The sequence below is a fragment of the Melopsittacus undulatus genome, chromosome 9 (assembly GCF_012275295.1).
Source record: "Melopsittacus undulatus isolate bMelUnd1 chromosome 9, bMelUnd1.mat.Z, whole genome shotgun sequence".
NCBI lineage: Eukaryota > Metazoa > Chordata > Aves > Psittaciformes > Psittaculidae > Melopsittacus > Melopsittacus undulatus.
In genome coordinates this window covers 21619751-21639191 of record NC_047535.1, presented here as the reverse complement: position 1 = coordinate 21639191, position 19441 = coordinate 21619751, and the positions used below count along the sequence as shown (strand labels likewise).

General features: G+C 43.3%; 1 protein-coding gene across 5 annotated transcripts in view; it reads right to left on the bottom strand.

Annotated features, from left to right (window-relative positions):
* Positions 1-18446, bottom strand: part of SEMA6D (semaphorin 6D) — a 30929-nt gene extending 12483 nt beyond the window's left edge. For 4 of the 5 annotated variants that reach the window (XM_031046114.2, XM_031046117.2, XM_005145880.3 and 1 more), the window contains exons 1-7: positions 18324-18446; positions 2058-2214; positions 1586-1697; positions 930-990; positions 767-829; positions 580-681; positions 269-359 (exon numbers count right to left, since the gene is read on the bottom strand). In XM_031046114.2, coding sequence (XP_030901974.1) covers positions 269-359; positions 580-681; positions 767-829; positions 930-990; positions 1586-1697; positions 2058-2166 — 538 coding nt within the window. In that variant the 5' untranslated portion in view covers positions 2167-2214; positions 18324-18446. Of the gene's footprint in view, positions 1-268; positions 360-579; positions 682-766; positions 830-929; positions 991-1585; positions 1698-2057; positions 2215-3523; positions 3676-18323 lie in introns of those variants that run through there. The other variant, XM_031046115.2, reaches the window with a different exon arrangement.
* Between the last annotated feature and the right edge of the window lie 995 nt (positions 18447-19441).

Genomic DNA, 19441 nt, shown 5'->3' with positions numbered 1-19441 from the left:
GAAGTTGAGAACTGGTATTAAGAGGGCTTCCATAATCTACAGAATTCTGACCAGCCTGTATTTTTCCCCATTTCTTTACTGCCGCTCTTCCCCAAATTGCTGCAACCTATTTATTAGCAGGTCGGCTTCTAATCCTTTGGAGGCCCTTTAAAAAATTTAAGAGCAGGGGCACCATGACACCTTTAGCTTTCCTGTGCTCTCTTTAAAAGCTCTCTGGCTCCTTTGGTGCCATTAATCACTTAGGCTCATTACAAGCAAGAGTTCTTACCAGCAAAAAGGGCGACATTGGTTTGTCTGGCATCAAATGGGCATCTTGCCAAACCACTAATTTCCTCCCCATCATACTCCAAGGTATTCAGCTAGAGAAGAAAAATAAATGGGTGATAGTGTAATTTCTATTTTGTACACTGGCACAATAGCATAACATTGTCTTTCCACAACACTTAATTCAACACATTGGCTGCTGTCTGTTTCCATTTCACCTTGAAGCACTCTCCTATCACACTAGATGTATTTGCTATAGCATGATTAGTGCAAGCAAACCCACTAATGGATTAATGACAGTTTCAATATTCTTACCTGATAGTATCTGCACATAGGGTTAAATGCATTTGTTCCACAGACAAACACCATCTCATCATTTCTTGGAACAAAGACTTTAATGAAGTTATGGCATTCATCCTGAAAAGAGAGTAAGATGTATTAATTGCAGACTTCACAATACATATTAGTGTTGTTTTTCTATAATGTTATATGCTAAGCTTACTTTATGTTTGCCTTTCATAGCACAGTTCTCTCGGTCCTGCTGCCTGGACCTCCATGTTAATTTCTGTTGAAGCAAACAAGAAAAGAACATTTGACTTCCTTTCCACAAAAAAAGTAAACCCAAAAGAAATACCTCTCCCTTGCCAGCTCCTGTATCTACTCACCTTGCTTGGGGTAACTTCCGATTTTGGAACTTCATTTAAGTTTACAGTGTAAACTTGGTCCCTGTTTGCAAGTAGAAAGACACAAGTAAATTATTTAATTCACTGGCTTTGTTTTTTTATATACTACCTCTATTTTTAGAGTGTTTTGTTAGATCAGAAACTCTACAAAATGCTTATGGATTTTCTGTGTTTAATACCAATTGGAGAAGGTTGGTCACAGGCAACATGGGGTGGCTTTGGTTTTTTTATTGGTGTGGTCCTTAGATAGCACCTCCGTGTCCAGTCATGCACCTCTGTCTTTCCATTCTGTTGAAGACTAACCCAGACTGTAAATATCCAAGTGTTGCATCCTCATTTCCTACATCCAAATGTGTCAGTTCAAGTTTAGAATAATCAGGAGAGGTTTTCATCAGGGCAGTAGTATGAAAGAGGGAAGAGAGTATTTGATGATTAGTTTTAGCATAACTACAGTAACTGCAGCCTTCAAATCCAATTTTCATGCCCTGGCCATAGATACTGAGTATTTCTCTGGGAAGTCCTTCCCCATTCTAATATTTATCTTATTCTGCAGATTTTTCTAAATGAATTTTACACATAAATGCAAAACCAGAAGAGAAAAGAATTTTAATCTAATGAACTGAGTGAAGGAAAATTACCTGCCAGCGATATAAAGTGTGTCTCGAATTTTCAACATCAGTTGGAAGTCCAGCCTGTGCTGAGATTCATTGCCTGAAGGGCGTCCTCTAAATACTGGATATTGCCTTGAATCTGCAAGTAAAAATGGGCTACACCATCACTCAGGATTATAGAGCTAAAGAATCAATATATGGCATTGATTAGCTGTATAAACTAGGTGTAGAAGGGTTTAAACTAAATTCCTTGAGTAATGTCTTGAATATAAATGAGAAAAAGATGGCTAATGTCAGCAAATGTTCTTTTTCCTGGAGTTATTGCTGTATTTCTGATTGTTTTTTAAAGAAAATTATTAAGTGTTCTATTAAAGATACAAGCCCGTAAACACACAGCAATTTGAGAGGAAGCAGACTTTTTTTTTTAACTTCCCGAGTAAAAAAACCCAAACATTAAAACTTTTTCTACAGTGGCTAGCACCATTTGCAGGGTACTTACAGTGGTAGTCAACAACATTAATAGGGTCCTCATCTTCAGGGAAGCTGACAGCCCAGCACTGGGACAGACTCATCAGCATCATGGAGACACAAAGCAGAGGAAGCCTCATGGCTGGTGGAAGGTAAGTACTACCTTTGTGGCAACACCGTTTAACTACCTGCAAAACAGGAATAAGGCAATGGATTTCAGCATCACGGGACAGTAAATGTGACTTCCTACTGCAGAAGAAGGTTTTGCATTTGTATTTGAGCACTGGCAGCAGCGGACTGAACTGGTGCTTACGAAAGGCTCCTCTATGTACACTGATGGAAAACTACTGCATGACATAGCCTACTCAAAGCTGCTCTGAAACATATTGATGTTTGCTAATTTTTAGCTGGATTTACACGCATTTCCAAAGAAGCTGACAACTGTCAGCCCATTTAATTCACAGGAATTACCAATAGCACATGTAGGCTGCTGACCTGGCAAGAAAAATTGTCAGACTTGGGATTAGAGTTTTAATTAAACTGCAATCTCTTTCCATCCCCTCTACCACTGAATGTCATCCAATAAAGCCCTTTCCCCATAAAATACCTAAATCTTATCCAAAAACGTCATGACACACACAATCTGTCTCAACATCCATGCCATGTTTTAGAATTATTACTTCTTTCCAGGCAGTGTCATCACAATACTAACCCTAACATGCTCATGTTAGAGACCTTATGCGTAAAGACCAGACACTCCATGCTTTGGCTTGTGCAGTGATTTACACGTATGTGAAGTAAATGCAGAACTGCTGCCTCTGCAGTGTGGCAGTGCTTGCCATGTGCCTTGCAAGGGTGGCAAGAGCCTCTAATGCAGCTGAACTGCGTTCCCAAGATGCCACTTTCACTCTATTTGTTACTGTAAAAAGCTAGCAACTTCTGAGACTTTCACAACTATAGATTGTACAGCACATATTATGATAGCACTGCTACATTATACAACAAAGCTTTTTAGAGGGGAAGGGAAACCTAACTTCTCCAATCAAACCACAGGGATATTTTAGTGAGCAGAATGTAACTTGTAAGAATGTACTCAAGTTGCAATTTGGGTAGGATGCAAGAAAACACATCTCAAAGTGAAATGCAATCCTTAATGATCACAACTGGTCTGGGCAGGGGTCATATTTCTCATTAGAAACCTGGCAAATGTAGTACTGTTCCCTCCTCCAACCTTTTGGAAGCATTCATTCAGCCCTGATTCACAGGTCAGAGCTTCGATTCACCAGCTCAATGCCTTGCAGTTGCTGAAATTTGTTATTAAATTCTGTCTAAACAGAAAAAAAGAAGCCTTTCCATTTGAAGGTTTCAAGACTGGCTGTGAGATGTACGTGTTGCCAGCACAGTGTCAGGCCTGATCCAGCAAAGCACATAAGTATTAATTATTTACTAATTTGAAAAGCAATTAAAAAAAAAAAAACCTTCATAACAGCACTTGACCTTTCAGTCATGTTGACTGGGGATGAAAATACGGCATTTGTTAATTGATATTCAGCTAGGCACAGGGCTTCTTCCTTCCACAGGGCTGCTGAGCTCTCTCAGTTCAGGCTGGTCTGTGAGGAGACCAGTTTAAAAGGCTGATAACATCTGGTGATGGGGGTGATGTCTGAATGCCTGTCCATTACAGACTGACCTGAAAAGAAGCATTTTCCACTGTTACTGATATTTCTGTATCTCAGCCCACCAGTCCAGAACGAACAGGCTGTGCTCTTAGTCAAGACTGATGAGTGCAGTGGTTAATAAACACTAATGATTCCTGGCACTTTCCCTCTGCTCTTCCTTATCCTGACATGCTCTCTTCAGCTGAAGCATCTTGCGTTAACTTACTAATGAGCAAACTTAAACCAAACTGGAATTAATAAAGTTAGTCAAATTTGTTCTTTCTGCTGCAAGCACCATTAGAACGAAGTCCTGCAGCACAGTGGCTCCCAGACACAATAACAAGTCATTAACGGTTACACAATCTTTTTCCTTTTTCCCAAGGAAAGCAGGCTCCAAATAGCCAACCCACTGCTGTCCCAGTGAAAGAAGAGACAGGGGAGGCACATAAACTGTACATTGAACCAGTGCACAGTAACATCTGTAAGGTGCTTAATAAAAGTCCTCCCTGAAGCCTCATTTTCTTGGAGAACAAATGAATACAAATTGCCAAAAGAGCAAGAAGCTCTCCCAGCCATGTAGGCCTTAGGTAGCATAGAAAATGAGGCTGTTCATGGCCCACACATTGTGACTCAGAGACCATTGGCCTGGCTGCAAAATGCACTTAGCCTCCAAACCATACAATTCTGCCAGTACCAAGCATGGGCATGTACTTGGGAGTTTCTTTCTTCCTCTTTCCTTCCAGTATCCTATCTAGGAAGGATTCACCAGGGCAACAAATGCAAAACTTACAAAGGCAGACACTGTCTCCTACAGTGAGGAAATGGCTGCAGAGAATAAAAAGACAAATTGCTGCATATTGGCCAGAACAACCTAAACCCAAACCGTTACAAACCCAAAAAGAAGGGACTGAAGGTAAACACACACAGTATCAGTTCTCTCAATTAGAGTCAGATTTCAGGGATGTATCACACTGCCTAAAACAAGGCACAGTTTTGTACATGTAAAACCACAGGATGCATCTCCCTAGAGATTGCACCCAGAGCAGAAACAAGCTCATTCAGAACCCCTCAAACCTCTGAATATACTCCAGAGATGAACTCTGAGAACATAAAGGCGGGAGCAGCTATGTTCAGCAATCTCTTTTAACTACACAGCACCTGTCACAAGTCTCTATCAAAGAAAATGTCTACATCTGCACAAAGCAAAGACCTTTGTCATTGCACAAGAAAAGCAGACAGAACGCTGGGCTGGATCAGCAAACCCAAGGTAATCACTTCTTACCAGACAGTTAAGGAGTACATTCATTATTATTTTGCTTCTTATGATCGTACCAGAAAATGAACAGTAGCTCTGATTTCCAGCTACATATGAAAAGAAAATGCACCTGCTTTAAGAGGCATTTAAATGCACCTTTTAGCTGGCTGGACACAGGCTTGAGGACCGCTGAAAAAAGAACGAACTTGGAAGAACAGTTGTTCCCCGGATAATCAGAAAATGGGCTTCCATCTAGCCCTGGTACAGGGGTTTATGACAGCCAGGTGTACACTTCTGGTAGGCACAGATAGGCTTGTGTGAAGGATAATTCTTGCCACATTCAAACCTTCTAATGGAGGCCACTACTGGGGACTACAAATAACAATGCTGAAGTATCTGTTTGGACCAGAATAGCAGGTTATGAAATGCTGGCAATGTCTACCTTCAAGAAAAGCCAGAAAACAATCATACTCTGCGTCTGATTATTTTTCCCCAGCCAGGATTCAAAGCAGTCTTTGATTAATTTCTCTTATAAATTGCATTCCTAGCACTTCAGCTAGAAAACAAATCATGGGGAGTGCAAGGTTTGAAAATTACCCTACTGCTATGCCTGCTTTGCCGCCAGGGAACTGAGGCACCCATCAAAGCTAAACTTGTAACCAAGGCCCACCACCAAAAAAAGCCTTTTCAAAGGATCTGAGCTGCACTGGGTCATATGTGCTCCTTCCTTGGAGTACAGGCAAATTGGTCAGTGTCACCCAAGTGAAAAAGCTAGTAACAGACCACAGATCTTCCAGCCATTTGGTCTATGCCATAACTAGTTGTGCCTGCAAATACAAAGAAACAGAGGTATAAATGTTAACTGCTGGAACAAATCCACATCCATAAAGAGGGCAGCAGCCTGACTGAACAGGCTTCAGGGCGAGTTCTGTTGGTCAAGTGGAAGGCAGACAGTTGTCCCAAGTAATAAACTGGTTCTTTGTGGCTAGCACCTTTCAATCACAGATACAAATCCTATCCTTCAATTCCTGATTGGGGGAATCAAGAGAAGCAGGACATCATTTCTGCTAAAATATGAGCCCGGCTTCAAACAATCACACATAAAGGGGAACAGGCTGTTGTTTCTTGCCCATTAATCTACTCCAGCCTTTGACAACGCACTGGTGACACTCCATCAATCATCTTTCTGTGCACTGACATGTAAAAGAGGAGGGGGGAAGGGAAAGGGCATTCAGCCAGCTGGAGAGAAGCAATACATAAAATAGTTTCAACTCTATTCTTCTAATATCTTCTGATCACTAAAATAAATACATAAATAAATAATCTTAAAACTCTCCTGAACACAATAAATGCTCCTGAAGAGGCTGAGGACAAGCAGGAGTGTGGTATGGTAAATCCAGGCTAAAGTTCAAGATGGGTGAGAACAAAAGATACATCCTCAAAGTTAATTCACTTGTGGATAGCTTGGTGAGGCAAAGGAGAAAAGGGCTCCAACAATAAAAGCTGAAAAGCAGGCCTGTAACATGACAAGACTACACTGCCTTCCTTCACCAAATATAAGACAAAATCAGGCTGTTAGGTGAGATCAAGGATCACCTCTGTGCTTGGAGGTATATGTTAACAATAATGTTGAGGGGGGACAGGCAGAATTGATTAATAATATGCTGAGCTTAGTCAATTTACGTGATGTGGTTTCCCACAATCCCAAGTGACTGGATGAGGAAATCCCTGTTGTCCTCTGCTCCTTCCTACATGCAAATGGCTCCCTGAGGGCACCAATTAGTGCAAATGCACCAACCAGTATATTTCTGAGATGGTACCTCCTGAAAATTTGAGCATGAAGCCACTCTAATAATAAAAGCTAAACCAAAACAAAACATTCTTTACTGCTGCTTGTTCACAAATGCTGACGTTTCTCGGGACCTACAGCTGAGACTTCAGTTCCTCTGACAGAGAGCAAAGCAGATCCTGTGCAACACTCAACAACGTCCACTCATCTCAGACTTTGAGACAACCCCCTGGTGAAGGTCACAGTGCATCCCTGGGCAGTGGCTTCAGGGCACTGAGCAGTTGGCCAAATCAGTGCTTCGAAGCTCTTTAACAGGAAGACCACTCAAACAACAAAAGATGGCTGGGTTAGAGCAAGTCATAGATTTCACTTGCAACCAAAGTTACTTTAGTCTCCAAATGGGAACTTACTTGTGCTTTAGTACCAGCTCCAGCCCCCTTTTTGGGGGATAAAAAGGACTACTGTAAAAAGGGTTAAAAATACTGTTTACTACAGCCTCAGGGATTATCTTTTGATGTACAAATCACTTATGGTCAACTATCAGCAGGCTGAAAAACACTAGCTGAAAAGGATATGGTTCTAATTCTGGGTTTCATGAAGTTAAAAGACTGTTGGCAGTGACTCTGCTTTAGAAGGCTAAGGATTCACACATGAATTTACTTGCTGATGGTAACTACTACCAGGTGGGAGAAGTTCAATTTCCAATCTAGCTTGTCAGTAAGGTGCTGGCGCAGGAGCTGTATGTACTTCACTAGTGTACAGCACAGAAAGGTAGGTTGTTGCAGAATTTTGGATCACCAAGCAGGTCAGTCTTCTCAGAAGACAAAACATCTAAAAGAAAACATACGAAGGTGGTACCTTCAGTGGTGCCCTAGACCTGTTGTAGAAATGCATGCACTGGCAACCATGTATGCACAACAATATTCACTCAGAATAGCACCTTACCCCTGCTGCACATGGAGCAATAACTCTACAGTAGAGCCAAACACTGGGGAACCAGGCCAAAGTGTGTTTTGGTAATCAGAACCTGAAAAAGAAGCATTTTCTTATCATCCAAGTCAGAATACAGGAGCAGCAAGGCACAGGGTCTGCTGGCATGAACTCCAGAGAGGGAGCAAACAATTCTTTGTGCTACCTCTATTTTTTTTTTGGTCTTGGTCCTTTTTTATTATGTCTCACTGTGTGAAATGGGTATAACGAGTAATTTGCTTACAAGCCAGAAAGTATTCCACATAGAATGCAACATTTGCCTTAAAAATCTGTACCAGTATCTATCATATGAGAAGCAGGGGATGAGATTCCCATTTTAGGTCATATCTATACATAGGTTTTCCAATGATGCAATAGCTTTAGTGTGGTAAGCCCTCCCAAAACAAGGGTACAGCAGCCAGCATCAATGCAAGTGTGATTTTCTTTTCAGTTTTTTTTTTTTTCAAATGGCATTCCAGCACAAATGTGTTCATTCTAATGAAGGCTGACTTCAGTGAAATTCCTGAAGGCAATGCCTGACATAAAAGTTTACTGTACATTCAAATCTCAGTGATTGTCTGTGATGTGATAAATCCATATTGTGGAGTTTGGTGACAGATTGCTTCAGATAATTATCAAATAACACAGGAAAATATTTGTGGTTATAACATATGAGACTTAATTCTTACAGTCCCTTTTAGAAACTACCTACTTATTCATACAAAATGATGCTGTAAGAACTGTTTTTGTCCTATAAAGGTACTCTCATTTATGTACCAAGAGGTACACAGCCATCCTTTCTTTCTGAAACAACTTTAAAATCTGCAGCTCTGAAGAAAACACACAGGATATTTGGAGCCATGATATTAGTTGAGCATGAAAATGCAAATAACAGGTCTGTTATTTTAGGATAATACTTGACTTCTTCTAAGGAATCTGCATTAACACCTCTTGATCTATGCAAAAAGATAGTTTAATATTAAAGTGATGAAACCCTACCACTGAATATCACAGATTTCATCTTAATTGGCTTATGGCACTGATAGCTACACTTCAGTTGTTTGCAGCCTTTCAGCACTACAGAAAGTGCACCCCTCTTGCTCTAGAACAAGCTGACAGAATGCCTACAAAATGGATAGGGTGATTTTTAATGATGCAAGTGTTTAGTGGCTGATTAGATGCACTTTGAAGGCTAAATTCTACTGTGATCAAAAATTTACTTGAGCACAAGGTAGTTTCAGCAGGAAAGGAAATAAAATGCTGAGCAAACTGTGATTGCTTCAATTATGTTTATTTTAAGTTAACTTTTGAAAGTGAATGTTAACTACCTTCCCTTACCAGGGAGATACAGAAGCCCTCCAGCTGAAGCCAACCTTTGATTTGAGCCACATCCGTTGGTCAAATCTGTTCTGTTTTACAAAGCCCCTGCAGCACATGCTCCCCTTGAAAGTTTGCCAGGGTTGAGTTATCAGTGCAAGGAAGTTTAACTGAAGCAGTGCTCTGGATTCACCATTTTAGCAAGCCTGCATTTTATTAATTCAAACTGTCCATGCCCAACTGAGACTGCCCTAGCAAATACTAACTTTATTTGTGGAAGTGTCCAAGGACTGGTGCAGAGAATGTCAATAAAAAGATGTTCAGGGTTTGTTCTATACTCCCAGCACTGATCCTTTCCTAATGCCTGGCCACAGGCAGCACAAGGTCCTGCCCTGACCCAATGCAAAGAAAGCCATGCCACCCTGCTGGGTTGAGCAGATGTACCTCATCAGGGTGAACTCCTGCATGCTCCAGCTCACAGCTGTGCCAGAGGGGTCTTTCAGCAGTGGTTTTTAGTCCAAAATACTTTTATCCTGAAAACTAGAGAGAACTCTTAAGCCATTATGGCAGAGATCTAATTATGTGCAGTAGTACATATATGCTTAGATGTAGGTTAGGAAACAGCCAAACAAAAGCCTAAAACCTAGACCAAAGTATTACCTTCTCCTCCCTCAGGGAGGGTTAGCTACAAAGATGGGTGAGTGCCATAAGTGAAGTAACTAAGTATTCTTCCTGCAATCCTGCAGTCCATGATTTACATAGAAAAACTGCCACTCATTTCAGCATGATTAGGCATCATCTGATAAGGCAGCTCTGGGACAGGTATAAACCAGAATTTGCAGGTGAGGACATAATGAAGGTCTTGGACACAACTTGCACAAGTCCAACTGACGCCACAGGCATGGCGACCTGCTGACAGCACCCCTGGGTCTCCTGTCTGCGGGGCCCTGCTGTCTCCTAGCTGTGGAGAAAGCACTCTTTGCCTTGAGCAGTGTTCCAACCCAGATCCCAGAGATAAGCACTGCCCATTTTAGACCTGGCTGAAGCCCAGGAGGTCAGGGTTTGCCTCCAGGGTGAAGTGAATGGGATGTTTTGAAATGGAAGGCAGGCTTGAGGGGTGGGAAAGAATACACACCAACAAGCAGGGCAGCTGAAGGAATTAAAAAATGGTATCTGCTATTCAACAGGCTGTGCCCTAGACAACACTGCTGTCAACCTCACTCCAGAAAGCATCCCTTCTTCCCACCCACTGCTCTCCCCTGCTATAAACATCCCTCCAGCATCTCAGTGCAGTGCCTTGCTGGAGCATGGAGCTTGCTGGCTTGAGTGCTGCTGCTAGGGTAAAGGCTGCCACATTGCCCCTGCTTTCACTTCAAAGACAAAGTAAATGGCTGCTGGAAAATGTGAGAGGAGAGACAGAGGAAGACTATCAACTGGCAAGGAACACATCAGAGCATCTTAAGCACTGCGTTAGTATTATCAGTATGCCATTCTCAGAACTGGAACAGTCAGCCAGCCTTGCCCACAAGAATACTGCCTGTAGAGACTGGGGAACAGCATGTTTTTAACTAGTCTTGGTTTTTCTGCATAGACAAATCTGCTAGCTGGCCACCCAGTCACCTACTTGTATATGCAAAGCATGTGCTCTGCCACTTTCCTGGGCACAATCAATTACATGTACAAAATGCAGGCATGAAAACCTGGAGGAAGCCTGAGCTCAAAGTTAACAATTACTATTATCTTGTTAAGCATTAAAGATTAACTATGCCAGTGAAAGGATGTGTTATGAAATGTTTTTCCCAGGCTGAAAAGTAAATAGAGGGAGAGTTTTGTATTCTTTCATCTCAAAGGCTAGTCACAATTTGGAATAATTGTTTAAACTGCTGCTTTTATTTACCATAATACCAAAACACAGTCGTTTGCCACGTGACCGCTCATATTTTTATTTGCAATGTCATGCAGAAACACATGGAAATCTGGTGAAGTCAAACCAACTTTAGAACATGTTCCAAGCAATTGTTTTGCAGCACTGCCCTACAGTATGAAGTCTCTAACATTTCTTAAATTGCCTAATCAAATGCAGACTCTGTTCCAGTCACGCTAAATTTTCACATAATGGCAGAAAAACACTTCTTTCTAGCCTAGCACTGAACAGTTGGATCACATTATTACATTTGCTGTTTTTGTAGTCTCCAAGTGTGTATTTGTAAATGTATGTATGTACATACTCACAGGGGACAGAGGGAACATTGGTGCTCAAACTGCAAGACCCTGGGGACAGCTGGAGAGGCAGAAGTATGCCTTAAGAGAGGTGCCCATCCTGAGGGTCTTCTGGGAGCAGCTGGCTTCACACACGGATAGTGGTGGAAACTTTAATTTAGTTAAACATCAAGATGTATTAGTGCAGGATTTGATCCAGCTGATTCCTTATCCTACAGTCTGCTGAAGTTACTGAAATGATGCAAATGCAGTTAGGTAAATTATACCCATGTTTTTACCACTTTGGGGTTGGAAGCAGGATTGGTGCAATGTGAAACCCTGGCTATCCTGCTCTAGGTCCCAAGCTTGGGCATGTCCCTATGCTGCACCACAGATCTGCCCACTTTCCACAGGCCAAATGCAATCTGCAGAGCCCACACTAGTCTGTGTATTCCAGAAAGCTGTCTGGACCAGCATCCAGACACCAGTCGGACATCAGCTCTCCCTTCCCTACATCATCTCATGATAACATTCACCCTGCAAGGCAGGGCAGTATGTGCATCACCAAACTCTTGGCATTTTGACCAGTGAGCCACAGAAAAACCACGGCTCAGATGTTTAGAGGTAAAAAATAGTTCAACTCAGTAACATATGGACTACAAATGCTTGAATCAAGGTCCCAAGGAAATCTGTGGCAAATCAGGGAACAAGACGTACAGATTTACATTTCATCCTGTTCCATTCTCTCCTCCATACCAGCCTCCCGAGAACCACAGTACAATTAAACTGTTTCTCTAAAGCCTCGTGTTATCACCAGTAATACTGGCCAGTGTAAGAATATGATTAAATAATATCAGATCCTCACACTATGTATGTCTGTGGGTCTATTTTTCCTCTACAGCTGCACCAAATACTTTTAGCTTTGTGTTGGCACAGTTTGCCATGTAAGACCACTGCTCACTCATGAGCAGTGCTTGTTATACCTTTGGTGAGGATGAAACCCTGATGCTTTAGGGGGAGGAAAAGCCGTAATCCACTTTCAGTAAAACCTGCATGGTGGTACACAAGTAGAAAAAAAAAAAATCCTATCCATACTCTTGCAGGGAATCAGATTAATCCCCAAAGCATGGGGTTTGATCATTTTTGTCTAAAGTTATCATTAAGGAAGAAAAACCTACATAATGCTAAAAATATCCACACAGTATTTATTTTATGAAGAAAATAATGATTTACTGAGCAAACATTACCTGCTTTTCACTGTCAATCTTTGACAAGCATGTGCTGGGTCAAAGAAACCATCACTGAGAGCAGAAGTTTGCAAACTGAAAGAAACCATTCAACTCTGCAAGATGATTCCCCCCTCCCCTTATTACTCCTTTCATGAGACACCTGGGGACATTGTTCACACACTGTTGACTGCTTTCACACCACTGCTTTTCCTCTGTTATCCTTACCCTTCTCTTCAGCACTCATCTCCAGGCGGCAATACACAAAAGAGCTATATTTGTAAGGGGTGCCAGTGCTGGCTCTTGGACAACTGTTGGAAAGCCAAAGAGCCCTCTCCTGCCTTGCAGCTTGGCTGGTTCAAGTTGCTTCCAGAGGGCCCTGAACCTCCCTGACCCACCAGGCAGGACACAGGTATTTAACAGAAGCATGCTGCATCACTCGGGAAACATGCAGACTGTTTACAGCCCTTTTTTGTTTAATTACCATTACACTAACAGGCAGACTCACAGCTACATTCAGACACCATCTAAAATTTTAATACTCTAGGCTTAACTATACACTAAGGCTTCTGTAAGGCAAATATACATTTTTTCTTCTCTGTAGTCTCCCAAGACAGGATGGCTAGGCAGCCTGACAGGACACAAGTGTCCACACAGCATGGGAAGGGAGTACCCAAGTGGAGGAATATCTAGACAAGGGCTTGAAATACAAGCATGAGAATTTTCTTTTGACCCCAAAGTGTATCTGTCATGATACAGACACAGAAATAGCAGCAACACTTTCTGCTAGTGCTGTAGCTGCCCCAGTGCCTGTCCACCCCCAGCAGCTATAAACATGCCCGGGAAACATAGCAGCAGCATTGGACGGAAATACCTTTTGTTCTGTACCACAATAAAGGTCTGAGGAAGGTCCCACCCAACAGAGATGTGAGCTTACTGCTTGCCTTACTGCTGCTTGGGAAAGCAAGAGCCCTAGCTGTCATGACCATTTGGCACAAGAGAGATGTTGGTCACATCAAGAAAAGCCTATTATTGCAGTAATAGCTGAGCTGAGTGACCAGCTGATTACCTCTCATCTCTTGTGAGGTTTCACTCCCACCTCTGGTGGGCAGCCAGTCTCTGATGCTGGTCCCCACTGCTCACTCGTTACCTTTCCAAACGAGCACCTCTGTGTTTGCTTCCCAGCTGTCCTTCATGCACTTGAAGAGCCCCCAGCATGCATCTGCCAATTAACTCCTCATTCTTATCCCAAACCCTCTTCAAAGCTCTTCTTTGCCTCTGATGCCTACAAGCATGTGTGCCCCTTTCCCCAACACACACAGCTTGGCTATGTTTAGGCACTTGCGTGCTAACACGGCTGCTGATTATGCAGGCCAACGTGGACTCCTGTGTCTAGAGGCCACTGACTGACTGTACCCATCTGCTGTTTCTTCTCTTAAACCATCTACTGTGGGAAACAGGATCCATTCTTTCTGTTCTGTGTTTATCCAGTGCCTACTGAATTAGAAATATGGGCTGCAATTTGGCTCTTAGATGCAACAGTTAAAAAAAATAACAGCAACAACAAAGCTTTTTGCAAGAGTATCTGTGTGCAAATATGACCTCTGTACTGTTACCAAGGTCAGGCAGACCAAGGCCAATCTGCTGTGCGAGAATATAAATCAAAGCTGTCCAGGGACTGATTTCATTTGTAAGGTTTGTAACCATTCTGGACAGAACAAATGTCAGTCGCTTGCTTGAGCTCCTTGCTCCTCCTCTTCACCACCAATGCTCTCCTCCTCCACTTCCACCCAGCCCCTCCCTGCCTGGCAACACCTCTTGACCTCCTTTGCTCTTGAAAGCAAGAGTTCTCTCCTAGCAAGAAGGCTGTGGCTCACACAGGACACACAACTATGCTAGGCCAGGTTAGTTAAGACTATGCAAAAATCTCAACAAATAAAATTAGCACAGAGGCACAAGCACATTCACCTGCTGGTTACCTGCCATCCACAGCGCACATCAGAATTAAAACGATAAATCCTGTCACAACTTCTTTCCTACTGCATTCATAGATCTTCAAAACATACCAAGGAAAGCATCTGTAGCAAGTATTAGAGTCTGGGCACAGATCCTGTGAAATCACATGGTTTCCGTTGTGGAACTACAAGAATGTGTGAAATACACAGCCGAAACTCTCCATTTCTTTCTGTGCTCCCTGGCAGTTTGCCTGGCAAAGTTAAAGTAGCAAGTTCTGTTTCTTTCACTGGTGGCTCCCAAAGCACACCGGGATCTGCAAACTGAAAGAGCACAGGACTCAACTAGCAACTTACTCCCTTTCCAGTATGTATGGAGTTAATGTAACACCACTCCAAACAACAGGTTGCTGTCTCCAAATGGAGCCTTGAATAGAAGGAGCCTGGCCTCCCTCCTCCTCCTCGCAGCCATTTTGTAGCCCTTGTGCAGGTGTGCCCACTGAGCTGCAGTGGGGTTGGGGTGCCAGAACTAAAGAAACTTCACATTCTGGATGTTAACTTTAGTTACCATAGCCAGACAATTCTGCCAGTGGCATGGAAGAAAAAATTGCTGTAGCCAGCTGTGCTGTTAACAGTCGGATGGTTTCTGTGTAGCTCCAAATGGTTATGAAGCCAATAGCCTGTTGTGGCCAGGGACAGGATGATGGATGGTCTACACACACTGCCCAAGCAGGGAGAATGGCAGAAGTTCACTTCAGGGTTGTTAAAATGCTAATCTGGGTTAGTTAACAAAAGCAGAATGGAATAGAAAAGTTAGGGAAATAAACACTCCTCATGTGTTATATATGTGCACTACAGATCTGATCTCTGTGGTTAACACAAACATTTGACTTTGGAAGCCGGACAATTCAACAGTCTTCCTGTTTGAATAAACTGAATCAACTTCTGATACTAGCTGCACTGTAATTACTGTCGAGCAATGGCAAGGGAAAGGGAGCTACAGCAAACAACACACAGAGCTCCAGAAAACAGCATCTGAAGTGTACCAATACGATTTCCACTGCACACCTCTTCCTTGTGACATAGGAAGAAATCAGAATCTACTTTTGCTTAAGCTTGAGGCTGGCAGCTATTCACAGAACACGTAACAATAAAATGGCTTAGATGGATTTTAACAGTAACTTCAGTAGCTTATCTGATGCGTAAGGAAAGAGATCATCTGTTCTAACAGCAGTTTTGACGAAAGCAACATTTGAACTGTTTTAATTACATACAGAGCTGCTAAGACTGAAAATAACTTGTAATACCCAATGCAAGCAGAATGCCTTCCATCTTTTCTTAATTACTTGTGGAGCAAATGCTTACTTCACCCAATGGGTAGACGTACAATTTTCTCAGACTGGAATTATAAATAAGTTTAACACACAGGTATGAAATCTACTGCCACCTCCTCTGGTCAGTAAGCAAAGCAAACACAGTGTATTCCTTGAAAAATATCATATCAGAAACCACAACGTAAACAAGCTCAACATAAGCTTATACATGCACAGAGGCTGTTGATGTAACTGTTTCTTTTGTCTTACAGACTAGAACTGAAACAGCCTCTGTCATAACACTTGATGAAAACTGTATTCACATGTGATCTTCACTTGACTTCAAATTTCTCTTTTTCTTTTCAGAAGAAAGCATAACTGAACCATTTCAACATTTCTGTACAGGTTCTGGCTAGCTAACTGGGCTTCACCAACTCCAGGGGATGTCAAATCCTGTGTTAAATGCAATGTTATAAAAAGAACTTAAAATGCATAGAAATCAAGAGCTGCAATCTGTGCAAGACAAACTGAAAAAAGACAAGGCAAGAAGATATGTTATTACAAATGCCTAATGTACTCTTTGAAGTGAGGGCTTCTGTGTTTCTCTACCTTCACACACCTCATGACAGGACCGATCAGATCAAAGACCAATTTAGTCAGAATTCATTGCATATATAATTAAGCATTCTATCTAAATGTGTGTTCTTCATAAACCTACATCAAAGTTATGGTGGCTCCAAGGGCTAAAGTACCTGCTCTAATATCGGCTCAGACGAGCCATACAGGGGAGGTAGAAGTGTTCAGATGGTCCAGCTCAAAGGGCATGACAGGCTGGGGGAAACCCACAGCCACACAGCTGGTTTGTAGAGCTTTGACAGGGCCATCACTGTATTCCTGGCACACACTCCTGCATCACACAAAGCATGTTTAGAAAATGATGTTATCTTTGTTGCTTCTCTACCATAGAAGAGAACACATAGTGATAAACTGCAAGATATGAGGAAGGTAGCTGTTCACTGTAACTAAAAGGGCAGATGGAAGTGAAAAACTGGTTAAATAAACCTGTTTAGAGCCTCTGGGTTACACTCCTTTGGCTGTCCTTTTGAAGACAAATCTGAGCTTCATAATTCAGAATGCTAATAAATTCCTACTGCAAACTTTCTCTTCCTGTTTTTAAAACAACTGAGCTTTATATTAGTTAATATAAAAACTGTTGAAGTTCATGATGATACAGAAATCACAGCACTCAACTAGCAATTTATATTTACCTAAGCCAGAGTAAATGTTTATACAGTATCTGCCAACATAACAAAACACGCCTGCCACTTTCTACATTAAACATGATTACATATAGCTTAATTTACTGACTAGTAACTTAAGCAGACTTTAGAGGTGCATATACTGTGAATAAAGCAGGGAAAGCGCCTATTCTCTTCTGCCATAAAAGTGATTGCAAAGCTTTACAATGAGCTTCCTGTTGGACTTGGAAAAAGGAGAGAACCTCAGAAAATTCTCTGTGAAAGTATTCGTATGTGGGAGCAACAGACCAGCAGTAAAAGCTTCTCAGACAGTAGAAAGCTGTTCTGTCAGATAATACTTCAGGGAATTCATAACCATTATTAAGGAAAAATTAACTCCTTAGAACACAAAGGTATCCCATTGCCAAAAGAAAGAATCGGGGGAAAAAAATGCCACACGTTTACAGAGCACCAAACAGTATTTTGGAGGAAGTTTGCTGTAATTCCTGCATATTATGTGTGAAGCATGTGTGTACACGGATAAGCTACAATACCATCTGTACTGCAAGTGCCACATATGTGAGCATTATGAACCATCACTGCTGCTCCTATGCTCAAAAGTAAATGTATTCTGAGCCACACACACATATAAATACAAACGACTCTACACACTGAGGGCTGATTTTTGCTCAAATTACGCACGAAAGCCTGTGATATAGACAGTCTTGACTAGAAGAAACAACTCAACGACTGGCAACCCCCCCCCCCTTAATTTGAGAGTAGCTGTATTAATGCTAACAAGTGGGATATGCACCAGAACCACAGTATTTTCAATACATGGACCTAAAGCGTACTTAATGGCATTTTTCAACTCACAAGATGAACACAATGACAATCATAAAAAAAACCCCAGCACAACAAAACCCTACAGCTCTTTAAAACACAGGCATAATATCTACCTAGAAATATCTGTGTGACCTTTCATTTCCATCCAGCCCTTATAAATAATAAAGAAGGCTTTAAACCCTTTCTAATTACTCCCTCAAAGCAGCTGTATGTTTCTGCGGTGCTGAAACGCCCTCCTCCCCCCCTCTAAAAAAAAGAAAGTTTCTCCTCTCCACACCTGAGCATTGTTGTCACCGGGAGGCGAGAGGACGGAGCGGAGTGATCCCTACCTCTGCACAGGGGTAATTCAGAACCGACTCGAGTATTTGTTTCTATCCATAATTGATAGGGAGCTTGAAACACAGCTCCCTCTTCCTCCCAGCGCCCGGCGCCTGCCAGGGAGCCGGTAAATCACGCCTCGCTGAGCGACCTCACCGCCGCCGACCCCTAGTACCGAGCCAGCTCAGCCCCCGACCCAGCGCCAGCCCAAACTCACCCCAAGTGCCCTGGGGCGGCTTCTTCGGGTATAAACCAAACAGCTCCGGTTCGGCTCCCCTCTTTCGGGCCAGCGCTGACTCCCACCGCGGCCGCCAGCTTCACTCGGCAGCGCCGCCGCGCACCCGCCGCGGCCCTGCGTACCTGCCGCTGCGCCGCTGCCCGGGGCCGCCGCCCGCCGGCGGGGCCGCCTCCGCCGCCCGCTGCACCCCACTGGGAGCCCCATCCCGGCTCTCCGCTCAGGGCGGAGCCAGCGCACGGAAACACGCCCCTCAGAACCTATCCTCCGCCCGCCTCCCGGCCGCCCCTCGCCGTCCCGTCGGGCACGGCCCCGCTCCGCCCTCCGCTTCCGCGCATACACCGCGCTCGTGCAGCGCCACCAACGCTGCCAACTTTTCAGCTCCGGGTGCCGCGGTCCCTGCTCGGCTCGCACCGCACCCGCAGCGCGGCCCGCGAGAGGCAGCGGAGCTCCGTGCTGCGCCGCACCATGGCGGGGCGGGAGCCACCAGCACCGCTCCGGTCTCCTCCTTCATTCCCTGCCCCGCCGCGGGCAGCACCGGGCGCGGAGCTTGGGCAAACTCCGCCCGTAGTTTTTCCCCTCCCGGAGCACGGTGGTAAAGTCGTCCCCGGCCCCGCGCCCGACCCTGTTCTGCGGGTGCGGAGAGACATCGCTGGGGCGAAGCCACGGGGAGGCGGTTTGGGTTGTTCGTTACTGGCGCCGCCTTCGTTAAATAGAGAAATGTTCATTTCTACTTGGGAAAACGAAGTCATTGCAAGCAGTGCATTCTGCAGGCTAATGAGAATCAATTTTGCAGCCGAGTACTTCACGTGTGGTGGTGGTGGTGGTGGTGAGGGGTGTCCTTGAAATGACATCTTTTAAGTGCCTGCCCAGCATCCCCCTAGATAGTCCAGAAACAAAAGGTTTAATCCCAGAAATGAAGTCCAGGAAATAGCTGTCACTAATTCATTTATCTTCACATGAAAGATAAATTAATTAAGTCTTAAAGTGCCACGAAATATTTTGGATGCCCCTGCAAGAAAAAGGATTCCTCGCCAAACTGTATCCTCCGTGCTTGTTTTATGGGAAATGGGAATAATTCCAAGTAGAATTTTTGTTGG